General features: G+C 39.7%; 1 protein-coding gene and 2 long non-coding RNA genes across 3 annotated transcripts; all 3 read left to right on the top strand.

Annotated features, from left to right (window-relative positions):
* The first annotated feature begins 3,223 nt into the window (after positions 1 to 3,223).
* Positions 3,224 to 4,422, top strand: LOC124388034. Its single transcript, XR_006926323.1, has 2 exons — positions 3,224 to 3,304; positions 4,124 to 4,422. It is a non-coding gene; the product is annotated as an uncharacterized LOC124388034 (long non-coding RNA).
* An 11,935-nt stretch (positions 4,423 to 16,357) lies between these two features.
* LOC124388032 (cystatin-like protein) lies at positions 16,358 to 19,203 on the top strand. Its single transcript, XM_046852658.1, has 4 exons — positions 16,358 to 16,627; positions 17,801 to 17,911; positions 18,107 to 18,178; positions 18,580 to 19,203. The coding sequence occupies exons 1-4, from the start codon at positions 16,439 to 16,441 to the stop codon at positions 18,685 to 18,687; spliced, it is 480 nt and encodes a 159-aa protein (XP_046708614.1). The 5' UTR covers positions 16,358 to 16,438; the 3' UTR covers positions 18,688 to 19,203.
* Positions 19,204 to 21,237: 2,034 nt separating this feature from the next.
* LOC124387854 lies at positions 21,238 to 23,788 on the top strand. Its single transcript, XR_006926253.1, has 3 exons — positions 21,238 to 21,511; positions 22,939 to 23,052; positions 23,242 to 23,788. It is a non-coding gene; the product is annotated as an uncharacterized LOC124387854 (long non-coding RNA).
* The last annotated feature ends 280 nt before the right edge of the window (positions 23,789 to 24,068 follow it).

Genomic DNA, 24,068 nt, shown 5'->3' with positions numbered 1-24,068 from the left:
TTCTTAATCTTTTGACTCTAACAAAACAAATTTCTTTATGAACCAATATTTTAAACCGTAGACACTCTGCAATCCTGTACATTTTGTAACATTACAAACTCTCAAAAATAAGCTAACCAAAAATCCATCACTTTTTATTTTAGAATTATCATTTGTTGACTTATTAAACTCTTTTGGGGTTAAACAAAACGTCACCAGACCAACTCATCGCTTTAACCACACACTAGACTTAATAATATCACACGGAGCAGACGTCACTGATATAGATATTTTACCTCAGAGTGATGACATCACAGACCATTACCTCATACTGTACACACTACCGGTAGAGCAGATTAGCCGTGTTGCACCACGTTATCGACCTGGTAGGACTATTGTTCCAACCACTAAGGACAGATTCGTAAATAACCTGCCTGATTTATCTCAATTTCTCACTAAACCCATAACTACTATTAATCTTGATGAGATAACTAAGAACATAGACCTTATCCTCACTAGCACATTAGACACCGTTGCCCCCATCCGGTTAAAAAAGGTTAGAGACCAAGCACCTGCATCTTGGTATAATAGTCATACACATGCCCTCAAGAGAACAGCACGTAATCTGGAGAGAAAATGGAGGAAAACTAAATTGGAGGTATTTAGAATCGCGTATAAAGACAGTATGCTCAGCTACAGACGGGCGCTAAAAGCTGCTAGAGCTGAACACCTGAGCAAACTTATAGAAAACAACAAAACAATCCCAGGTTCCTTTTCAGTACAGTAGCTAAACTAACTACAAATCAGGGCTCTGAAAATTGTGTTCCATCACAGTTTAGTAGTGAGGACTTTATGATTTTCTTCACTGAAAAAATAGATAACATTAGAAAAACAATTGTGGCAGTTCAACCTCTTACAGCATCTCCTGAGACAGTGTTACCTTCAACTCCACAACTCCACTGTTTTACATGTATAGGACAGGAAGAGCTGTATAATGTTATTGCCAAAGCTAAATCGACAACATGTCAGTTAGATCCAATTCCTACTAAATTACTGAAGGAAGTGTTATATACAACTGGTGAGCCTCTTCTAAATATTATTAACTCCTCACTATCTTTAGGTCACGTCCTAAATCCCTCAAGTTAGCAGTTATTAAGCCCCTCATTAAAAACCTAATCTGGATCCAAACACGTTATCAAATTACAGACCAATTTCAAATCTCCCATTTATGTCTAAGATTTTAGAAAAGATTGTCGCTGCACAGTTATGTTCCTACCTGCAAGAGAACAATATCTTTGAAGAATTTCAGTCAGGTTTTAGGCCCCATCATAGCACAGAAACTGCTCTAGTTAAAATAACTAATGACCTGTTTTTAGCTTCAGACCAAGGCTTCATCTAGCTGTTGGTTTTACTAGATCTTAGTGCTGCATTCGACACTATAGACCATGATCTCCTCCTAGATCGCTTACAAAATTACATCGGCATTCAGGGACAGGCATTAAGCTGGTTTAAATCCTACCTGTCCGATCGTTACCATTTCGTAGATTTGAATGGAGAGCTATCCAGGCTAATGCAAGTAAATTATGGCGTGCCGCAAGGTTCAGTTCTAGGACCCTGCTCTTCACAATATACATGCTTCCGTTAGGAAATATTATTAGAAGGCATGGAATTAGCTTCCATTGTTATGCTGATGATACTCAGCTATATATTTCATCTAAACCAGGCGATACAGCTCAATTAACCCGGATGACTGAGTGTGTTAAGGAACTAAGAGATTGGATGACCCATAACTTTCTACTTTTAAATTCTGATAAGACTGAGATTTTGCTCATCGCCCAAAAACTGGTATACAGACGCTCCAGCATCTCAACCTGCATTTAGACGGATGTTCTGTAACCACTAGTTCAACGGTAAAAGACCTGGGTGTTATTTTAGACAGCGACTTGTCTTTCAAAAATCACATCAATCAGGTTACAAAACAGCCTTCTTTCACCTTAGAAATATTTCTAAGCTAAGAAATATGTTGTCTATATCCGATGCAGAGAAGCTCGTCCATGCGTTTATGACCTCCAGAATAGACTACTGTAATGCGTTACTAGGTGGATGTCCTGCTTCATTAATAAACAAGCTTCAGTTAGTCCAGAATGCAGCAGCCAGAGTTCTTACAAGGTCAAAAAAATATGATCACATAACCCCGATCTTATCGTCCCTACATTGGCTTCCTGTTAAGTTTCGAATAGACTACAAACTATTACTTCTCACTTATAAAGCACTAAATGGTTTGGCTCCCGTGTATCTATCCAGTCTTTTAACACGCTACAATCCGCCACGCTCCCTGAGATCTCAAAACTCTGGGCTTCTAGTAGTTCCTAGAATAGCAAAGTCCACTAAAGGTGGTAGAGCATTTTCACATTTAGCTCCTAAACTCTGGAATAGTCTTCCTGACGGTGTTCGGGGCTCAGACACACTCACCCAATTTAAGTGTAGATTAAAACGTATCTTTTAGCAAAGCCTACACATAACACACATCACATCATAACCTTGTGCTCCAGAACATCTGATCACATGCACATTATCAACTTGTGCTGTTAATATCATGAACAGCAGCTACGCTAATTCCTCTCCACTGCTTCTCTTTCTCTCCCCATCCCGAGGCATCCTGAGGTTGCTCCAGCTCCAGTCACCTCCCACCTCGTGATGATTACGGACCTTTAAAGAAGTAGATGCCGAACTCACAAACATCCTGAACCATCTAGAGACGTACCAGTGCCATTTGGATCCCGCTACATGTGTGGAGTTTTGACATTGGACCTCCTGGAGTGTTTAAAGGCTCTGGCATGGAGAAGCTGATGCTGGATCTGTGGTGATCACAAATGCTGAGCTTATAAAACTCGGAGCTACTAACCATATAGACTGTTTAAGACTGCAGAAAGAACATTACTTATAATCTTATACTCCAGTAATCATGTTAGTTCTCACTCTCCAGTGTTCTGTATTGTTGAAAGATTTATGATCAAACTCTTGATGTCACCCAGATGAGGATGGGTTCCCCTTTTGAGTCTGGTTCCTCTCAAGGTTTCTTCCTCATAACATCTAAGGGAGTTTTTCCTTGCCACAGTCGCCACGGCTTGCTCATCAGGGACAAATGCACACCATTCACCATCACTGTTGATTTGTGTAAAGCTGCTTTGAGACAATGTCTGTTGTGAAAAGCGCTATACAAATAAACTTGACTTGACTTTATTTTACACAGCCGATGATTGATTGTGTTGTGTGTAAGACACACGATGGTGAAGAACTGGTGGACTGTGCCAGGGCTTTTCAGGTAATAAATATAAGTAAAGTGCAGAATATTTAGAAATGCACACCACAACCAAACTATACACATCATCAGTACCTGTTACAGAAATGATGTGACTATCAGAGGAGGCAAAAGTACACACATCCTTCAAACAAGTAGAAGTACAAATACACACGTTTTAACAGACTCTGGTAAAAGTACTGATTACACCTTTTTATAATCAAGTTAAAGTAAAGAAGTTTGGGAATGGGAATCATTACTACTACCTGTTTTAGTGTCATACTGGTGACTGATCCTTGCATCATATTAATACAGTAATATAAAAGAATAAAATATTTTGTTACCTACTGAATGTATCCAGACTGAACATCCACCATATAGAACACAAGTAGAGAAAAGATGATCATGTGATCAGGAATGTCCCTGTTCTCAGGCATGTTTACATCACTGACGCCCTCATTTACGTTAACCCTATACTTCTTGATGCTTTCTGTCTTGCTTGTTGTTTGCTTCAAAAACTAGACTACGTCTGCGGTGTGTGCGAGCCAGCAAATGATACACCAGTGGTAGCTTAAAGCTGTGCAATGACGAGAAACAGAGAGAGGAAAAAATATTTACATTTAACCAAATAGATTAAAACTAAAGTAATTAGCCTGGTTTGAAAATGTAAAAAGTAGAAAATACAGATATTTGAGTAAAAATATAATGAATGAAAGTAAAAAGTTAAATAGTGAAGTAAAGTATTGATACCAGAAAAATCTACTTAAGTACAGTAATTAAGTATTTGTACTTCGTTACTTCCCACCTCTGGTGACTATTAAATAATAATTGTTTCTTTTACAGGTATCAACAGTAATACGAGGAAAATGTGATAAATATCGTATTGGACATTTTGCTGCCTTTCAGAAATCTGATGATAATATGGAGATTGGATGTATCGGATGTTTGTAAAGTTGCATGTGTCTCAACAGCACAAATTCTAAACTATATTTTAAAACTGTAAAACACTACATAAGTGAAAAGTGGTTTGCTTACATGCTGAATTGAGGCTCAGTGCCTGAGTATTTCATAACGTTCTAGGCAAACTCGGTTCAGCTTTTTTGTGACACACAGCATTTAATAAAGCACATTACAGAGCATTATCTGATGTTACGTTTTTCCTTTGCTTCATCTCGATTTATATTTATTATATTTATTGTGTGGTGGCCACAAATCCCCCCCCCAGCCCCAACACACACACAAATCTCTTGTTTGATTGCACCTAATAAGAATGAACCTACAGTACACTTGGATCTGACTTTAATTACTGACAAAGTAGTATTTCTCTTCTGTATCAATATCAACCACTTATACTGACTGTAAAGCAGCACATGGACATTTAACAACCAGTATCTGACAACAAAATACACTAATTACTCTTCAACATATAACTTTTGTTCCAGCACAAGATCCGTGCAACAAATTTGACATTCACTGAGTGAGAAAATCTCATGTATCTAGCAAGGTTCTACACTTCTGTCTGTAATCTGATTGTTTTTACCACAATGTTCGATTAAAAGTGGCCCCTTACCCAACAGATGCTTTATGCAAATGTGTTTATTATTACTAAAACCATTCTAAGAACAGACCGTTAAGAACATCGACATGTTTCAAACATGGTAGACATGTTTTTCAAAGACCTTACTCATGTCTATTAAACACATGGGGGGGGGAACACAGGTTCCCATTACATCTTTTCTTTGAACTAAACAAGTTGCTCAAACAGACAAGTTTTACGTTATTGTTTACATTTTCAGACGACAGGGCGGCATGTTAAAGCATTTTGTCATTTTGGTGTTTTCAATTGCCATTTGGATGGATTAATGCCATTTTAAGTATTTTCAATGGGGAAAATCGATTTGATGTGCGAGGAAATTGAGATACGAGCTAGTCCACGGAAAGAATTAAACTTGTAGGTCAAGGTACCACTGTACAGAAAAAGTTGTGCACATATAAACATTTATAATATGGGTGGTGCTAGAGACATGGATGTGTATGAATTTTATTGAGTATATAAGTGTGTTTGAGTGTGTTTTACGATCTACTATATACATAACCAATGATTCTTCTCACAATGAACTAAATTAAATTTTCAATTTAATTCATTTTTTTCTATAGCACTTTTAACAATGAACATTGTCTCGAAGCAGCTTTACACAGATAATGTGGTGATATAAAGAAAATCTTATTCATTCTTTAAGTGCAAGTTTGTCCCTGCTTGACTGGTACCACCTTCTCTCATAATGAGAGGTAAGTATACTTCAAGGCTCTTCTCTGTTCTAGCACCGAGGTGGTGGAATGAACTTCCCCTAGATGTCCGTACAGCGGAGTCCCTGACTATCTTCAAGCGACGATTGAAGACCAACCTCTTCCTGAAACACTTAAATTAACACTTTCCAAGTTTGCTTTGTAGAATTCAAGATTTATATTTATATTAAGTTTGTAATCTTGCGTACCAATGTAGATTTATTTATTGCTAGAGACTCAAAGCACTTTTATATGTCGCTCTGTATAAGGGCGTCTGCTAAATGCCGCAAATGTAAATGTCCCTGATGAGCGAGCCGGTGACCCCTGTGGCAAGGAAAAACTACCTGAGATGGCATAAGGAAGAAACCTTGAAAGGAACCAGACTCAAGAGGGAACCACATCCTTATCTGGGTGGCACCGAATGTCCATTTATTACAGATACACAATGTTGAGGTGTGCAGTGATGGTGATCAGATGCAAACTGTAGTTCTGTGTCAGTGTAGCAGACTGTTGACATTAACTACAGTCCAAATCTTCAGAGTTCCTGTTCTTACTCTGTAAAATCATGGATCCACAGGGCGTTGATGAGAAACCATCTCCAGCTGCACAGACTGGCCTCCAATCGAAGAGAATTAAGCTATTATATCTTGTCTTGTTTGTGACCCAGTTTAACCTTGATTCCCAGTACTGCCTTTGCTAGTTGTCTGAAAAACACTTACACCCCCTTGAACCACAACAAACCATCATTTACACCATTTTCTTGTCACAGTTAAAGTTCTTATCATTTTTTTTTAAAGGAATGCAAACTGGATAATTTTAAATTCAGTATTAGAGTATTAAAGATACAGTATTAAAGATGTCATGTCTAGTCAAGTTTATTTCTATAGCGCTTTTCACAACATACTTGTCTCAAAGCAGTTTTACAGAAATCAACAGTCAAGGTGAACGGTGTGCATTTATCCCTGATGAGCAAGCTGTGGCGACTGTGGCAAGGAAAAACTCCCTTAGATGTAATAAGGAAGAAACCTTAAAGGAACCAGACTCAAAAGGGGAACCCATCCTCATTTGGGTGACATCAAAAGTTTGATCATAAATCTTTCAACAATACAGAACACTGGAGAGTGAGTACTAGCATAAGTACTGGAGTGTAAGATTGAGTAATGTTCTTTCTACCGTCTTATACAGTCTATATGGTTAGTAGCTCCTAGTTTTATGAGCTTAACATTTGTGATAATCACAGATCCAGCATCAGATTCTCCATGCCAGAGCCTTTAAACACTCCAGGAGGTCCAATGTCAAAACCACACATGTAGCGGGATCCAATTGGCACTGGTACGTCTCTAGGTAGGCTGTGGGAATGAACGTCCTGCCTTCCGGGCACCTGGAGGGGGCGGACTCCCGACTTGTAGCTGAGCGGATCTGCTCCTCGAGGCTCTATACGATGGGGCAGACGAACAGCTCGGGAGGAATAACGGGTTCTGGCTCGACATGCTCATCCAGACCATAGACGCGGGAAAGGGCGTCGGCCTTGCTGTACTTGGATCCCAGTCGGTAGGTGAGGGTGTAGTTGAACCCCAGACAATCGGGCTTGTCTGGGGTTCAACCTCTTGGCGCCTCTGAGGTATTGCAGGTTTTTGTGGTATGTGATCACCACAAATGGGTGTTTTGCTCCCTCCAGCCAGTGCCTCCACTCCTCGAGCGCCAGTTTGATGTCGAGGAGCTCCCGGTTCCCAATGTCATAGTTCTGTTCGGCGGGTGACAGTTTCTTTGAGAAGTACTCTTCAGCCTCGGGCATCCAGGAAAGTCTTTGGGCTCTCCCCTGAGGAGGGAGGTGAGCGGGGCTGTGACCTGGCTGAAACCTCGTATAAAGCGATGGTAGAAGTTGGCGAACCCCAAGAACCTCTGCAGCTCTTTCACAGAACCGGAGGGCGCCCACTCCTACACCGCCTGCACCTTCCTTTGGTCCATCTGGATTCCCTTGGCGCTGATCACATAGCCGAGGAACTGGACCTTGGTTTGGTGGATGTTACGTCCCATTGGATGTTCGTGTGTGTGGCTGTTTGTCTCTCTCTATTGGTTCACCTTCCTGTCAATTTCTCAAGCTTCCGCCCTCTTTGGACTGCTATTGGCTAGAGAGATAATCAACGTGTGTGACCTGACTGCAACTGTGGCCAATCAGGTCATTTGTTGGGGTTTAAAAGGAGAACTGCAGGAACGTTGGAGAGAGCACCATGAGCACCATTTGTTTTTGCAGTGTTGTGTTTGAAGCATTGCTTGTTTATTGTATTTTCCCCTTTTGACTATGATTTTCCCCTTTTGAATCAACAATCGTTGATTCGTTAAATGTTATCTTGTTTGTTTTTGAGTGGTTATATTCTGACAACAACCCTTGTTTTCCCCAGGAGGTTGGGCAGGTAGTATGTCACGTGACTTACATCTTGCAACACGTAGATGATACTATGTATAGAGACACTAGCTAGGAGTGTGCGCTACTTCTGTATTTTTGTTAGTTTAGAGTAGGTAAGCTAGGGCGTGTAGAGGCGCCGGAAGAATTTTGTTTAGTGTTAGGTTAGTGGTTTATAACTGAGGTAGTTGGGTTGGTTTTGTTGTGTTCTTTTCTTTTAGCGCCACTCTCCGCCTCTCTCTCCTGTGGGATTAATTAATAAGCTTTGCTATACTTTGCTATTCTCGCCTGTTCCTCCTTGTTTGAATAAATCCTTTTATATTATACTTGGTTTACGTGTCCTTTTCCCTGGCCCATTCACAGAATGGATCACAGTATGAATGTTACGGCTTCAACCCTAGACATATAAAAAGAAGTCGTAACATTTAATGGGGGCTTGTCCGGGATAATCTTCCCAAATGGTTCGAAATACTGTGGCCATTTTGTGAATTCTGGTGGAATTTGACCGTGTTTGAGTTGGTATAACAAGGTGATTTGCGTGGACTCGTGTGTGCTTGCGTGGAATTTCGGAGTAGTGTCTGTTTGCTGGCTGTGCGTTGTGACCATGTTTAGCTTGTCGAATTTCATTGTTACTCCTTCGTTAGAGCAGATTGATCTATGTCGAAAGCCAGAATTATTCCTGATAGCTGACCACTATCAGATCGTTGTAAATAGACAAGGTCTTAAAAGAGACATAAAGAGTGAAATACTAAAGCACTTGGTGGAGTTGAAAATTCTCCCCATGTCAGACACGGCTGAAGGTGAGGATACCGGCCAGGTTGAAGGCCGTAGTGACGTTGTTGTTGGGCCTCTCACTGTTGAAGATGAGGATCCACAGAGTGGCATAGCTGATGCTGCAGTGGAGGGGCAGCCCGAAGCTAAGGCCGGCTTGCCGCCCTTTGATCCATTCTCTCCCAGCTCTGTTGACTCTAGAGCGGATGCGCGACTGAAAGTCCGCCTGGCTCGGTTACAATCCGATGCCCAAAAGAGAGCCCAAACACGTCAGGCTGAGATAGCCATGCGTCTGGAGGTGCGCAGGCTTGAAATAGAGGCTGACACGCAGGTAAGGCTGCGACAGCTGGATCTGGAGGCGATGAAAGTGGCTGCTGCTGAGTCCGCTGCGCAGCCGACCCCGCCAGAGTCTAATGCTTCTCCTCCGGTTGATTCATTCTCGCCTACGTTTGACGTAAGTAAGCATATTGCATTAGTACCCCAATTTAGAGATTTTAATCTGAAGTAGATTCTTATTTCAATGCTTTTGAGCGAATTGCTACTTCTCTTCGCTGGCCTAAAGATGTTTGGTCGCTTCTGTTACAATGTAAATTGTTTGGTAAAGCTCTGGAAGTTTGCTCTAGCTTATCGCTAGAGGAGAGTTTAAACTATGAGACCGTAAAATCTGCTATCCTTCGTGCATATGAGCTAGTTCCAGAAGCATATAGGCAGAAATTTAGGGGCCATAAGAAGAATTCTACACAAACCTTTGTAGAGTTTGCTCGAGAAAAAGGAATACTGTTCGATAAGTGGTGCACTGCTAGCAAAGTGAAAGATTTTGATTCGATGCGAGAACTTGTCTTATTAGAAGAGTTTAAAAGTTGTCTGCCGGAACGTGTTGTAGTTTACCTGAACGAACAGAAAGTAACTTCTTTGTCACATGCAGCTGTGTTAGCGGACGAGTTCGTTTTAATGCATAAAACTGTTTTCACTTCTGTGCGCGCTGAGAAAACTCAGTCTGTTTCTCTCCAATCACAAACTTTTCATTCTAGATCCAGTCCACCGCGATCTCGGGAAAATCGTGAGTGTTTCTATTGCCATAAATCTGGTCACGTAATAGCTGATTGTTTGGCGTTAAAACGTAAAACGCAATCCCAACCTAAAAGTGTTGGATTTGTAAAGACTCTTAACTCAGCCGTTGCAGTGCCTTGTGAAGAAAGGATTGATGACAGTTACACTCCTTTTATTTTTAAAGGGCTAATTTCTTTGACGGGTAATAGTGAGGATCAGAAAGAACCCAGCCATTAGGGAGGCACAAGCCAGTGCATTCTTAGTGCCGGTCCCAAGCCCGGGTAAATGGGGAGGGTTGCGTTAGGAAGGGCATCCAGCGTAAAACACGTGCCAAATCAAATATGCGGATCACAAATGAGAATTTCATACCGGATCGGTCGAGGCCCGGGTTAACAACGACCGCCACAGGTATCGTTAGCCGACAGGGTACCGTGGAAATTGGGCTACTGTTGGTCAAGGAGGAGAAGGAGAGGAGGAAGACGCCTACAGAGACGGCAGGAAAGGAGCAGTGTAGGAGAGTGGAGGTTCGGGTTGGTACTTTAAATGTTGGTACTATGACGGGTAAAGGGAGAGAGGTAGCTGATATGATGGAGAGGAGAAAGGTAGATATGTTGTGTGTTCAGGAGACCAAGTGGAAAGGGAGTAAGGCCAGGAACATTGGAGGTGGGTTTAAACTGTTTTATCATGGTGTGGATGGAAAGAGAAATGGTGTAGGGGTGATTCTGAAGGAAGAGTACAGTAAGAGTGTAGTGGAGGTGAAGAGAGTTTCTGATAGGGTGATGATCGTGAAGGTGGAAGTTGAAGGGATGATGATAAATGTCATCAGTGCCTATGCTCCACAAGTTGGCTGTGAGATGGAGGAGAAGGAAAGATTCTGGAGTGAATTAGATGAAGTGGTAGATGGTGTACCTAGGAAAGAACGGTTAGTGATTGGGGCGGACTTTAATGGGCATGTGGGTGAAGGGAACAGAGGTGATGAGGAGGTGATGGGTAGGTATGGTTTTAAGGAGAGGAATGTGGAAGGGCAGATGGTGGTAGATTTTGCTAAAAGGATGGAAATGGCAGTGGTGAACACTTATTTTAAAAAGAAGGAGGATCATAGGGTGACGATAAGAGTGGAGGAAGGTGCACACAGGTGGACTATGTGCTATGCAGGAGATGCAACCTGAAGGAGATTGGCGACTGTAAGGTGTTGGCAGGGGACAGTGTAGCTAGACAGCATAGGATGGTGGTCTGTAGGATGGTTTTGGAGGCGAGGATGAAGAGGAGGAGAGTGAGGACTGAAAGAAGAATAAGATGGTGGAAACTGAAGGAGGAAGAGTGTAGTGTGAGGTTCAGGGAAGAGGTCAGAGAGAGGCTCAGTGGTGTTAAGGAGGTGTTGGATGATTGGGCAACTACTGCAGGAGTGATGAGGGAGGCAGCTAGAAAAGTACTTGGTGTGACATCTGGAAATAGAAAGGAAGACAAGGAGACGTGGTGGTGGAATGAGGAAGTGCAGGAGAGCATAAGGAGAAAGAGGTTGGCAAAACAGAAGTGGGATAGACAGAGTGATGAGAAAAGTAGGCAGGAGTACAAGGAGATGCGGCAGCAGGTTAAGAGGATGTGGCGAAAGCCAAGGAAAAGGCATATGAGGAGCTGTATGAGAGGTTGGACACTAAGGAAGGAGAAAAGGATTTGTACCGATTGGCCAGGCAGAGGGACCGAGCTGGAAAGGATGTACTGCAAGTTAGAGCAGTAAAGGATGGAGAGGAAATGTGTTGACTAGTGAGGAGAGTGTGTTGAGAAGGTGGAGGGAGTATTTTGAGCAGCTGATGAATGAGGAAAATCAGAGAGAGAGAAGGTTGGATGATGTGGAGATGGTGAAGCAGGATGTAGATAAGATTAGTAAGGAGGAAGTGAGAGCAGCGATTAAGAGGATGAAGAGTGGAAAGTCGGTTGGACCAGATGACATACCGGTGGAAGCGTGGAGATGTTTAGGAGAGATGGCAGTGGGGTTTTGACCAGATTGTTTAACAGGATTTTGGAAGGTGAGAAGATGCCTGAGGAATGGAGAAAGAGTGTGCTGGTACCGATCTTTAAGCATAAAGGAGATGTGCAGACCTGCAGTAACTACAGGGGTATTAAGTTGATCAGTCACACCATGAAGTTATGGGAAAGAGTAGTGGAAGCCAGGCTGAGAGAAGAGGTGACCATCTGTGAGCAACAGTATGGTTTCATGCCGAGGAAGAGCACCACAGATGCCATATTTGCTTTGAGAATGTTGATGGAGAAGTATAGAGAAGGACAGAAGGAATTGCATTGTGTATTTGTGGATTTAGAGAAGGCGACGACAGGGTGCCAAGAGAGGAGTTGTGGTACTGTATGAGGAAGTCAGGTGTGTCGGAGAAGTATGTAAGGGTGGTGCAGGACATGTATGAGGACAGTGTGACGGCAGTGAAGTGTGCAGTAGGTACGACAGACTGGTTTAGAGTGAAGGTTGGACTGCATCAAGGATCGGCCCTGAGCCCTTTCCTGTTTGCAGTGGTGATGGACAGGTTGACGGACGAGGTCAGACAGGAGTCTCCTGGACTATGATGTTTATGGATGATATTGTGATTTGTTGTGAGAGTAGGGAGCAGGTTGAGAAGAGCCTGGAGAGGTGGAGATATGCACTGGAGAGAAGGGGAATGAAACTCAGTAGGAGTAAGACAGAGTACATGTGTGTGAATGAGAGGGAGGGCAGTGGAGTGGTGCGGTTGCAGGAGAAGAGCTTCAGAAGGTGGAGGAATTCAGGTACCTGGGTTCAACAGTGCAAAGTAATGGAGAGTGTGTTAGAGAAGTGAAGAAAAGAGTGCAGGCAGGGTGGAGTGGGTGGAGAAGAGTGACAGGAGTGATTTGTGATAGTAGGGTATCTGCAAAATTGAAAGGGAAAGTTTATAGGACTGTGGTGAGACCTGCGATGTTGTATGGTTTAGAGACAGTGGCATTGAGTAAAAGACAGGAGGTGGAGCTGGAGGTAGCAGAGCTAAAGATGTTGAGGTTTTCGTTGGGAGTGACGAGGATGGATAAGATTAGAAATGAGTTTATTAGAGGGACAGCATGTAGGATGTTTTGGTGACAAGGTGAGGGAGGCGAGATTGAGATGGTTTGGACATGTGCAGAGGAGGGACATAAATTATATTGGTAGAAGAATGCTGAGGATGGAGCCACCAGGTAGGAGGAAAAGAGGAAGGCCAAAAGGAGGTTCATGGATGTGGTGAGGGAAGACATGCAGGTAGTTGGTGTAAAAGAGGCAGATGTAGAGGACAGGGTGGTGTGGAGACGGATGATCCGCTGTGGCGACCCCTAATGGGAGCAGCCGAAAGAAGAAGAAGAAGAAGAAGAAGAAGTGAGGATCAGAAAGAAATAAAAATGCTTAGAGACACGGGTGCGATGCAGTCATTTATTGTGGCAGAGAAATTAAATTTTTCTGAGGATACCTCCTGTGGTTCGAGTGTCATTGTAAAGGGTATTGAGATGGGTTGCGTAAAAGTGCCGTTGCACCGAGTACATCTGCAGTGCGAATTATGTACCGGGTTTGTACGGGTTGCTGTTTGTCCTTCTCTTCCAGTAACCGGTGTTGACTTTATCCTTGGGAATGATTTGGCAGGTGGTAAAGTAATGCGTTTTAGAGGTTGTTGATAAACCTGATATTTTCTGTCAGTCAGAGGATGTGACTAACTCTGATGTTTTTCCTGCATGTGCAGTTACTCGCGCTCAGTCTAGAAAGATGGGTGATGTAGTTGATTTGTCTGATTCGTTTATTCTTCCACTTTTTTCTGACTTGAAACCTGAAAATTCCGATGTATCTGAAGAACACAAACATAATTTGAAGAGTTCTAAAGTAGCTGTGAGTGATGTAGGATTGTCAAAGCTGTCTTTATCTCGAGAGGAAATTATTGCTGCGCAGAAAATGGACAAATCTCTTGTTCTTAGTTTTTATTCTGTTTCTTCTGATGTGATTAAAGACCAGAAAGTTGCCTATGTTATTGACAATGGCATGTTGATGAGAAAATGGTCCTCCAAAACGGATACGGATTCAGATTGGAATACGGTGTATCAAATTGTTGTTCATTCTCCATATTGCCAGCATGTTTTATTTCTAGCGCATGATCATCCACTTGCGGGACATCTTGGAGTCACAAAGACGTACAATCGTGTTCTAAAACACTTCTTTTGGCGAGGTTTAAAAAAGGATGTGGCAAGTTATTGCCGTGCTTGTCATGATTGTCAATTGGCCGGAAAGCCGAATCAAGTCATTCAATATTAGTGGCACCTCCGGTGGAAATCAGAGGCCAAGTGACGCCCTCAGTGGGGGACAGGAGTGGAGGGACTTCCTCTGTGGGTGTTTGGAGCGGATCCTGGGGTATGACGTTAGTTAGAGTTGCGAACCGTCATACGGGTTTGGTCCGTAATGCAGGGACGATCCACGGAGCGGAGCGGAGATAATCCACGGAACAGAGATAGTTCACGGAAGGGAGATGATCCAAGGAATGGAGAGAGATGATCCAAGAAAAGGAGCGGAGATGATCCACGGAACAAAGCAGAGATGATCCGCGGAGTGGAGCAGCGATGATCCACGGAGCGGAGACAGTCCATGGAGGGACCAGCGGTAAAAGCTGGCAGTTGGAGATCCGTAGCATGACCTTTAAGAACTGACAACCTGTGACTCTTGAACTAGCGTTTATAAAGGCTGGTCCGTAACGAGGACCAGGTGTTTGCGGTTAAAGCCGTGAGCGGCAGTATGACAGCCACTAAGGGGGCGTGGCAAGTGGAACCCTGACACTAGTGCCACTGCACACTAGCGGAGGCAAGACTGCTTACATACTGTAAATAAGTAGCACTTTGAAATGGAATGTCTGTTCCTGGATGGGAGGCCTTTCTTCTGAGGTAATGGAAGTATGTAGTTCCAAAGATTAAACAACATCTGATAAACATGATAAGTTATAACTACATGATAGTTATATAGTAAGCCATTTACTAACATCCCAATTTGGACAAATATCTGTTCATCTGAACCAGGAAGTGAGGTGACTAAAACCTTTGATTGCACCGCGGACTCTGCTGAGGTCTGATAAATCTTGGAAAACGTTTTACTGTTGATACTAAATGGTGTACCCCTTCAGTATTATTATTAGGAGACAATACAATGATATAGTCCCTGCACAGTGGGTGATATTCTAAGCTGAAGTGCATTCCATTGACAACTTCTGCCATTTTTGGATGCATTGTGGATAGAATGGGAGTCACCAAAACACCTTCTAGGAGCGGATTCTCAATCCTGTGTTCTGCTATTCAGTTCAATACAACTTTACCCATATAGTGCTGTTAACACTGGTTACTGCCACAAAGCAGCTTTGCAGATATCCAGATTTAGATTTACCACAAAATAATGTTCTTGTATAAAATGGAGCTCTAAGCCTTGTTTGTACTTTTGTGCACCATCTTAACCTTGTTAAAGCACCAGTTCTTTATGAGTAGTGAAACACAAACATTTTTTATTTACTCAAATCAAAGTCCAGTATATTTACTGTGCTGGACAGCATGTGATAACATGACCCCTGAAATAAACCCATTTTATAAAGTAAAAGAAAAAACAAAACAATTTTGTTTTTGCCTTCAAGTACTATACTGTATTCATTCTTCATTCACAGTGTAGTTTTTGAAAGGTCACTTCACATCTGTTCACATCTGTTTATTATTCTTTATTAATAACTAACTAGTGTCCATCTCCACTAAGGGGCTTAGAAAATAATCTATATGAAATAAGTTGCTTTTTCACACTGCTTGTGTTAAGAAGGTTGTTTAGGTTCACCCGTCTCCTTATTTATGGTCAAACCTGAAATAGTGTTATATAGATTTCAAAACCTGGGAAATTGAAAGTAATGCATCATCATAGAGTCCTCTTCACTCATACAAATCAAGGAAAGTTAGAAATGGTAAAAAGTTACCTGTAGCTAACAGGTCCTGGAAACATGTTTTGTATGGTAATAAGAATGAAAAAAATACACTCATTGAGACAGAAGAAAATGCGAGGAGGCTTTGTACAGTTCAGAAGAATACAATAGTCATAATATGCCCAGCAGGTAACTGTATATGGTGTACATGTCCATTAGGGTGATGAGAAAAAAAGGGAAAACGCTGTATAAGAGTGCTATCTACAGCATAGATAAATGGATACAAGGAATGAAATAGAACTACTATACATAAATATAATTATCTATCTATTTTTAGGTAAAGTATTTAACTAGTAAATTTGTGGTGGTAATTTTTACCCTATGAATTATTTTCATTTAGAGAACAGGAATAAGTTACAGCTGTTGCTATTTGCCTGTATGTACTTTTTTATCTACTGTTTCTTGGTTCTTTTGCATATTTGTGCTTTAAAATGCCAAAATAATTTGTGATACTGTTGAAAAAGTTTACACTAACTGCTTCTGGATTCCCAGGATTTCAGGTTTTTCTCTTTTTGAACTGTGCTCTGAGTAATAATGTGTGAAACTCTGACGATCTGACCAACTCCCCAATAACAGTTGGAGTGCCTTGAGTGTATGTGTGTGTGTTTTTCCTGACCGGAGTTTACTGAATAGTTTTAGTCTTCACCACACAGCTCAGTCGTCCTGAACAACATGGATGGTACTCTTAAGATTTTGCTTCTGGCAGCCCTGACTCTGCTGGTTTCTGCTCAGACTTTTGATAACTACAGAAGTTTGCCTGATGAATTACGAACACATATAGACAAGGCTCTGAAAAAGGCAAACGAAAACTTTGGATTGGGTTTTCATGTTGCTTTTCTTTTAATCAAAAAACCAGTGAAGGTATGTTTTATCTATATTTTTGAGGGTATACTTTAAAATAACATTTAGAAAACAATATGTTTAGTTATTTAAACACAATTTCTATATATCTTTTTAAATATTGGTGCAATTTTGTTTGGCCTCATTATGTAAAAACCATTTTGCACATTTTTTGTTTTGTTAACACGTTGGCTTTGACCATTAGTGGTACACAAACTCTTTTTCTATGAAGGGCCAGGAATCAAACTTGACTGAGGCCTGTGTATTATACCAACCATTATTTTAGCATTAAAGTTGACATGGTTTCTCTAATTTATGATTTCATATTATTTCAATATAAATAAATAGAAAACATGATTTTGTAATCTGCTTAACTAATGCAGATTTATTTTTATAGTTCTAGTTCAGTAAAACTCGTACTACAAGGAGAAACAATACAATTAATGTAAAATAAAATTCAATGACTAATAATGCCTACACTGGTCAGATGTAAATGTATTATATTTTGTTAATTTTTTTATATATATTTTTTATTTTAGACTACTGAGTACCATATTGGTAAAGTAGGGTGTTGTTTATTTGGTGTTCTGAGAAATATCAGATCAGAGAAAAAAAAAAAAAAAGTTTTTTTCTTTTTATTTCCCATTTTGCTGTTTGAAGTAAATATATGGTTGTATATGTAACTCATAGTTTACTGATTTTGCATTAAAATAAAAATTGAAAATTCATTTTTCTTGCTGCAGTTGATACAAACAATATATATATATGTGTGTGTGTTTGTGTGTGTGGTGGGGTGATGGTTGGTGTGTTAAAATAACAAGATATTTATCATTTTCAAAATCTCGTCAGTAGATTTGGATAGTACGAGATATCACATTTAATTTTACATTTTTTGATTGACTGTTTCAAAATATTGATCATACAAAATATAATTAAAAATGATGCTTGGGTGCTTGTTAAGATGAGATCCAACCTCAATTTCACTTCGTATTGTAAATTTAACTTAATCAAAAACTTTTTAAACAGAAAGACTTCTTTTTGCTGTTAAAGTAAATTTTAATGCAACAGACATGAATAATTATCGTTGGGATCAATTCAAATAAACTGTAGTAAATAAACTCTTTCAAGAATCACATGTACAGCCAGTTCCTGTTCTCACCTTTTACTGTATTTTCTTTTTTACTTTGTTCACAGCTGGATCAAAAACTGTATGTAAACGTCCTTCTGCAAGCCACAACGTGCAAGAAGACTTCAGACAATGCATATGAGCACCGAGATGAATGTTCTACACGACAAAATAATGCAGTGTGTATTACTTTATATCATTATAGATTTAAGCTCTTTTAGCTTTCTTTTTTAATCTTCTGACTCTGACAAAACAAATTTCTTTATGAACCAATATTTTAAACCATAAACACTCTGCAATCCTGTACATTTTGTAACATTACAAACTCTCAAAAATAACCTATCCAAAAATCCATCATTTTTTATTTTACACAGCCGAAGATTGATTGTGTTGTGTGTAAGACACACGATGGTGAAGAATTGGTGGACTGTGCCAGGGCTTTTCAGGTAATAAATATAAGTATACTGCAGCATATTTAGAAATACACACCACAACCAAACTATACACATCATCAGTACCTGTTACAGAAATGATGTGACTATCAGAGATGGCAAAAGTACACACATCCTTCAAACAAGTAGAAGTACAAATACACGTTTTAACAGACTCTGGTAAAAGTACTGACAAGAAACAGAGAGGAAAAATGATTGACATTTCACCAAATAGATTAAAACTAAAGTAATCAGCCTGGTTTGAAAATGTAAAAAGTAGAAAATTCAGATTTTTGAGTCAAAATTTAATGAGTGAAAGTAAAAAGTTGTCAAAAAAATAGTACAGTAATTAAGTATTTGTACTTCGTTACTTCCCACCTCTGCTGACTATTAAATAATAATTGTTTCTTTTACAGGTGTCAAAGGTTACACGAAATAAATGTGCAATTAATTATCTTTCTGGAAAGAACACTGCCTTTCGGAAATCCGATGATAAGGAGATTGGATGTATCGGATGTTTGTAAAGTTGCATGTGTCTCAACAGCACAAATTCTATACTATATTTTAAAACTGTAAAACACTACATATATAAGTGAAAAGTGATTTGCTTACATGCAGAATTGATGCTCAGTGCCTGAGTATTTCATAACGTTCTAGGCAAACTCGGTTCAGCACACACATGCACGCACGCACGCACACAAATAATCTCTTGTTCATGATTACATCTAATAAGAATGAACCTACAGTACACTTGGATCTGACTCTAATCACTGACAAAGTAGTATTTCTCTTCTGTATCAATATAAACCACTTATACTGACTGTAAAGCAGCACATGGACATTAAACAACCAGTATCTGACAACAAAATTAACTAATTACTCTTCAACATATAACTTTTGTTGCAGTACATGATCTGTGCAACAAATATGACATTCACTGAGTGAGAAAATCATATGTATCTAGCAAGGTTCTACACTTCTGTCTGTAATCTGATTGTTTTTACCACAATGTTCGATTAAAAGTGGCCCCTTACCCAACAGATGCTTTATGCAATTGTGTGTTTATTATTACTAAAACCATTTGAAGAACAGACCATTAAGAACATCGACATGTTTCAAAGATGGTAGACATGTTTTTCAAAGACCTTGCTCATGTCTATTAAACACATGGAAAAAAGAACACATGGAAAAAAACACAGGTTCCCATTACATCTTTTCTTTGCACTGAGCCAGTTGCTCAAACAGACAAGTTTTACATTATTGTTTACATTTTTGGATGACAGGGCGGCATGTTAAAATATTTTATAATTATGGTGTTTTAAATTACGTAAATCATCTGGACACCTAATGGAACTTTTGCTATGTTTCCACACGGACGGTTTTAAATGCCGGATGTGTTGCACCATGCCGGATTTTGGTGCTTGATTTAAAACTTGGCACATCAGTTAAACAAATGTTTAGTGATTAACTTTTTTTATATATCTGAGTAAAGAAAGTGCATTGTTAATATGTGTGTTGCGTTCAAGTTTTAAATTTTGCCTCTTTTATATTTATATTTTAAATAAAAATGGTCAAACAGAAATGTGCACTGAATTTATCTAGGTACTAGGTGTTTTACTGGTTCAGATTCAGATAAATACTGGAATATTCATTAGTGGAAAAGGATTTTTTTATACAATTAACGCTGTGTGAGACGAACAGTGAATCACTACTTTGAATCATTACACATCATTTGACTGAATCGTAAAAATAATGGCTAAAATAAGAAACTAAAATTCCATTGTATTAAAACCAGATTAATGATAAAGGTTTTTCTAAAGATAAAAATATTATCATTGTTTTTAGTGATTTAGTGATTACATAATTCTGTTTACATGCTCAAATTAGTGCTAAAGAATGTTGTTAGCCAGGCACATCCCTGTACAGCAGCGGTCCCCAACCTTTTTTGCGCCATGGACCAGTTTAATGTCAGACAATATTTTCACGGACCGGCCTTTAAGGTGTGACAGATAATTACAACAAAATAAAATGATACGACCGGCATAAAAACTGGTATTTTTCTAAATATAATAAACGTAAATCCACTGTGTTGTTTTTTTGTTCATTTTGCTAGCTTCTGGGTTTCAATTTAGCGGTAATGTATTACGTGTTAGCGGCTGGAGCAGCCCCTTTACGAAGGTAGCGGATGAAGGTAAGACATGTGACCAAGGCATCATGACATGCATCAAAAGTGAGTCATAGACAGATGTGGCATAGAGAATCTGGTAATTTTCCAAAATAAAACATTATTCAGAATCAGATAATAAATAAAATGGAAATAATGTAAGTTATGTATTCTTTCTGTGTGGCCCGGTAACAATTCACCCACGGACCACTGCTGTACAGTGTAACCTGGCAAAAGATCGCCAGATGCTGCTAACGCACGTGGCTGCTGAATATACATTGTTTCTTGATACACCGTTATCTTACCTTCTTACCTTTGCCTGACCCAAGAATGTGGCCATCATATCAACTGTTTCATGACCCTGAAGTCTCTCACTCTTCTACCCAAACGGATATATGGCTCCCTGATACCAACCCATTTCCAGATATTGATAATGACAGTGTTGATACATGTACTAGTGTAGGTGGTCATTATTTCAGGCCTATCAAACCTGTATGTGAGGATCTTATTGGTCAGGCCAGTGAAGATTTTGAATTTTTCTTTCACAGTGCTATTTACACAATAGATAAAAAATGTAAAAGTGTGACATAGAACTAACGTTAATAACTATACATTTCTATTTGTTGTTGGGTAGAGTAATACATATCTAGCCATTTTGTGTCATTGTTCATCACAAATAACATGATTACCACAGGAATTATTTTCAGTAATATACTACAGCTGTGGGTTTTTGGCTTGATGTAAGGTTTAATCTATTTTTCTTGGTTCTTTATCTGTTATCTGTTTCTTGGTTCTTTGGTGTTTAACAATCCAAAAAAACAAAAACTATTTCAGGCGTTTCTCTTTTGAACTGTGCTCTGAGTACAAATGTATGAAATGTTAACAGTCTGACCAAATGACCAATCACGGTTGGAGTGCCTTGGTGTGTGTTTTTCCTGACAGAAGTTCAGATATTAGACTTGATCCATGACACACAGCTCGGTTGTCCTGCACAACATGGATAGTACTCTTAAGATTTTGCTTCTGGCAGCCTGACTCTGGTGGTTTCTGCTCAGACTTTTGATAACTACAGAAGTTTGTCTGATAATTTACGAACACATATAGACAAGGCTCTGAAAAAGGCGAACGAAAACTTTGGATCGCGTTATCATGTTGCTTTTCATTCAATCAAAGGAGAACCGAAGGTATGTTTTGTCAATATTTTCAAGGAATTACTTAAAAACAACAATTAGTATATGGTTAATTATTTATACAAATGCTTTACTCTTTGGTGTTGACCAGAGGTGCCCAAACATTTTCCACGAAGTGCCAAAAAATCTAACTTAACTGAGGGCATTGCGCCAAAATTAAATGTCCCTCATTTATGATTTCATAACATTGAAAATATCAAATTATCAAATGAAAAAGAAAACGGAAAGCGTAAAATAGCTATAAGAAAACAAGATAAAATAAATAACACATTGCTTAATTCAAACTATTTGTTCAAAGAGCATTCAGTATATATACACACTACAGTCAAACCCATTTATCTCGACCTCGGTCAACTCGCCAACCCTATTAAGTCGACGTTTTTGAAGTGGAACCGCCAAATTCTCGCTTTGTCTTAGCATTTTTTAATCGGTTATGTAGATTTTTTTATGTCGCCGAACCCTAATATCTGAAGCACAAGGAGAGGCAAATTTGCCACTTAACGTCGGTTATGTCAGGAATCCCCCTGCCACGCCCCCTTCGGCGGCGGCATTCCCCGAAGCACCCTGCTTCTTCTCTGAGCTCGTCGCAGTCATGCTGATCACACACAACTGACTCTCATTCACTCACTCATCCCATATCCTATTTAAGCCCCTCACCTCCACACACTCACAGTCCGTTATTGTTTGTGCATGATCGTATGTGTTGGTTCATGGCGGTCTGTGTAATCGTGTATACATATCCCGCTACGTGTCCTTCTTCTCGGACTCAGCATTTTCTCAACGGCACCCCGGATTAACCCGATCCCTTTCCATAGCGCGGATCTGTGGATTCTCTACACAAACTTTCTCTGCTTTCACAGAACTTCGTGGACAGCGCTCCCGGAGCGCACCACTGGATATTACTGCTTCACTACAAGTATTGGTGGATTATCTCCTGAGTATTCTCAATAAACTTTGTTTGCGTTTACTTCGGCTTCTGCCTCCTTATCCGCATTACAGGTTATCTCGATCCGCATGACCAATCAATCAAATCGCGGCAACGCTGTTGTGTAAAAAACCTCCAAAAACATGTGCATCATGTACATAAAGACATTTCAAGCACGTTAATATATTGCCGCCATATTGGTTTTCGTTTGTGTCGATCATTGGTTATCTCGACGCATTTTAGCATCCCATAGGCCGACGACATAACCGGGTTCCACTGTATAATTACTTTATCTATACAAGGCTTTTTTTTGCTGTTAAAGTAAATCTTAATGCAACAAACAGAAATAAATGTAATTGTTATTAGTTTACATACATGTTGTATGTACACACGTCATAAATAATGTTAAAATCTTGCAAGAATTATATGCATAGCCGGTAGTTGTTCACCCCTTATAATTTTAATCTGTATTTTATTTTTTACCCTTTGTTCACAGCTTAGGAAGAAAGACTTGTATGTAAATGTCCTTCTGCAAGTCACAAAATGCAAGAAGTCTTCAGACAACGCATATGAGCACCGAGATGAATGCACTACAAGATTCAATAAATCGGTGTGTTACTTTATGTCATTATAGACTTTAAGCTTTTTAGATTTCTTTCTTCAGCCTTTTGACTCTGACAAAACAAATTAAATTAAAACAACATACTTATTAGACTTTCTACTGTAATTATATTTTATAACATTACAAATTCTCAAAATGTTTCCTAAACAAAAATCTATCACTTTTTATTTTAAAAAGCTGCTGATTGATTGTCTTGTGTGTAAGACAGAAGATAGTGAAGATCTGGTGGACTGTGCTTGGTGGTTTGATGTCATAAAGGTATGTATACTGCAGAAGATTTATAAATACACACCACAACCAAAATATACACATCATCAGTACAGGTTATAGAACTTATGTGTCTAATAAATGATAATTGTTTCTTTTACAGAAGTGGCCTGATACACGGAATAAATGTCTTAAATATTTAATTGGAAGTCCAGTTGCACACTGAGAAGCACAAAATTAAAACTATATTCTAAAAGTGTAAAACAATATATACAAGTAAAAAGTGATTTGCTTGAGTAGTTCATAAAGTTCTAGACAAATGATGTTCAAGTTTATGAGACAATGTTTAGTCATGATTACATACAGCAGTAAATAATGGACATTACAAAAGGAGCTTTTTCTGACTTCAGGTTTTTATGTTATGTATCGCTCATGCTTATCCCGGTACGTGCTTTCCCACCGGCACTCTCTCAACGGCTGCTCTTTTCTTCCCAATGCGCATCGCGGATTCCCCCGATCCTGCCGTTGGTAATTCTATGCTTTTGCTGCTCATCCCACGTTCCGCGCCACGCTCCTACCAAGCGCGGCTTTCACCTCCCGTTCATCGCATGCAATTTAACAACAAAAGGCATCTGCGCACTAACTAATAGCAGAGAGTCACCAGTATACAATACAACACCTGTTGCCTCTGTAAGGCTTCATTTTTCCGCCACTTCTTCTGCGGCTGGACAGTGCCGATCGACATAACTGACGTTAAAAATAAAAATTTTTCCCCCCTTGTGCTCGATATATTAGGG

This window comes from Silurus meridionalis, chromosome 6, assembly GCF_014805685.1.
Source record: "Silurus meridionalis isolate SWU-2019-XX chromosome 6, ASM1480568v1, whole genome shotgun sequence".
Taxonomy (NCBI): domain Eukaryota; kingdom Metazoa; phylum Chordata; class Actinopteri; order Siluriformes; family Siluridae; genus Silurus; species Silurus meridionalis.
The sequence above is the reverse complement of the archived record's forward strand: the minus strand, read 5'-3'. Positions and strand labels throughout refer to the sequence as shown.

Bases quoted from the DNA above. Each gene is read 5' to 3' on its own strand.
- LOC124388032 (XM_046852658.1), top strand. From the start codon at position 16,439: ATGGATGGTACTCTTAAGATTTTGCTTCTGGCAGCCCTGACTCTGCTG. The intron at 17,912-18,106 runs GTGTGTATTACT...TATTTTACACAG, and splicing joins CTACACGACAAAATAATGCA to CCGAAGATTGATTGTGTTGT. The intron at 18,179-18,579 runs GTAATAAATATA...TTTCTTTTACAG, and splicing joins ACTGTGCCAGGGCTTTTCAG to GTGTCAAAGGTTACACGAAA.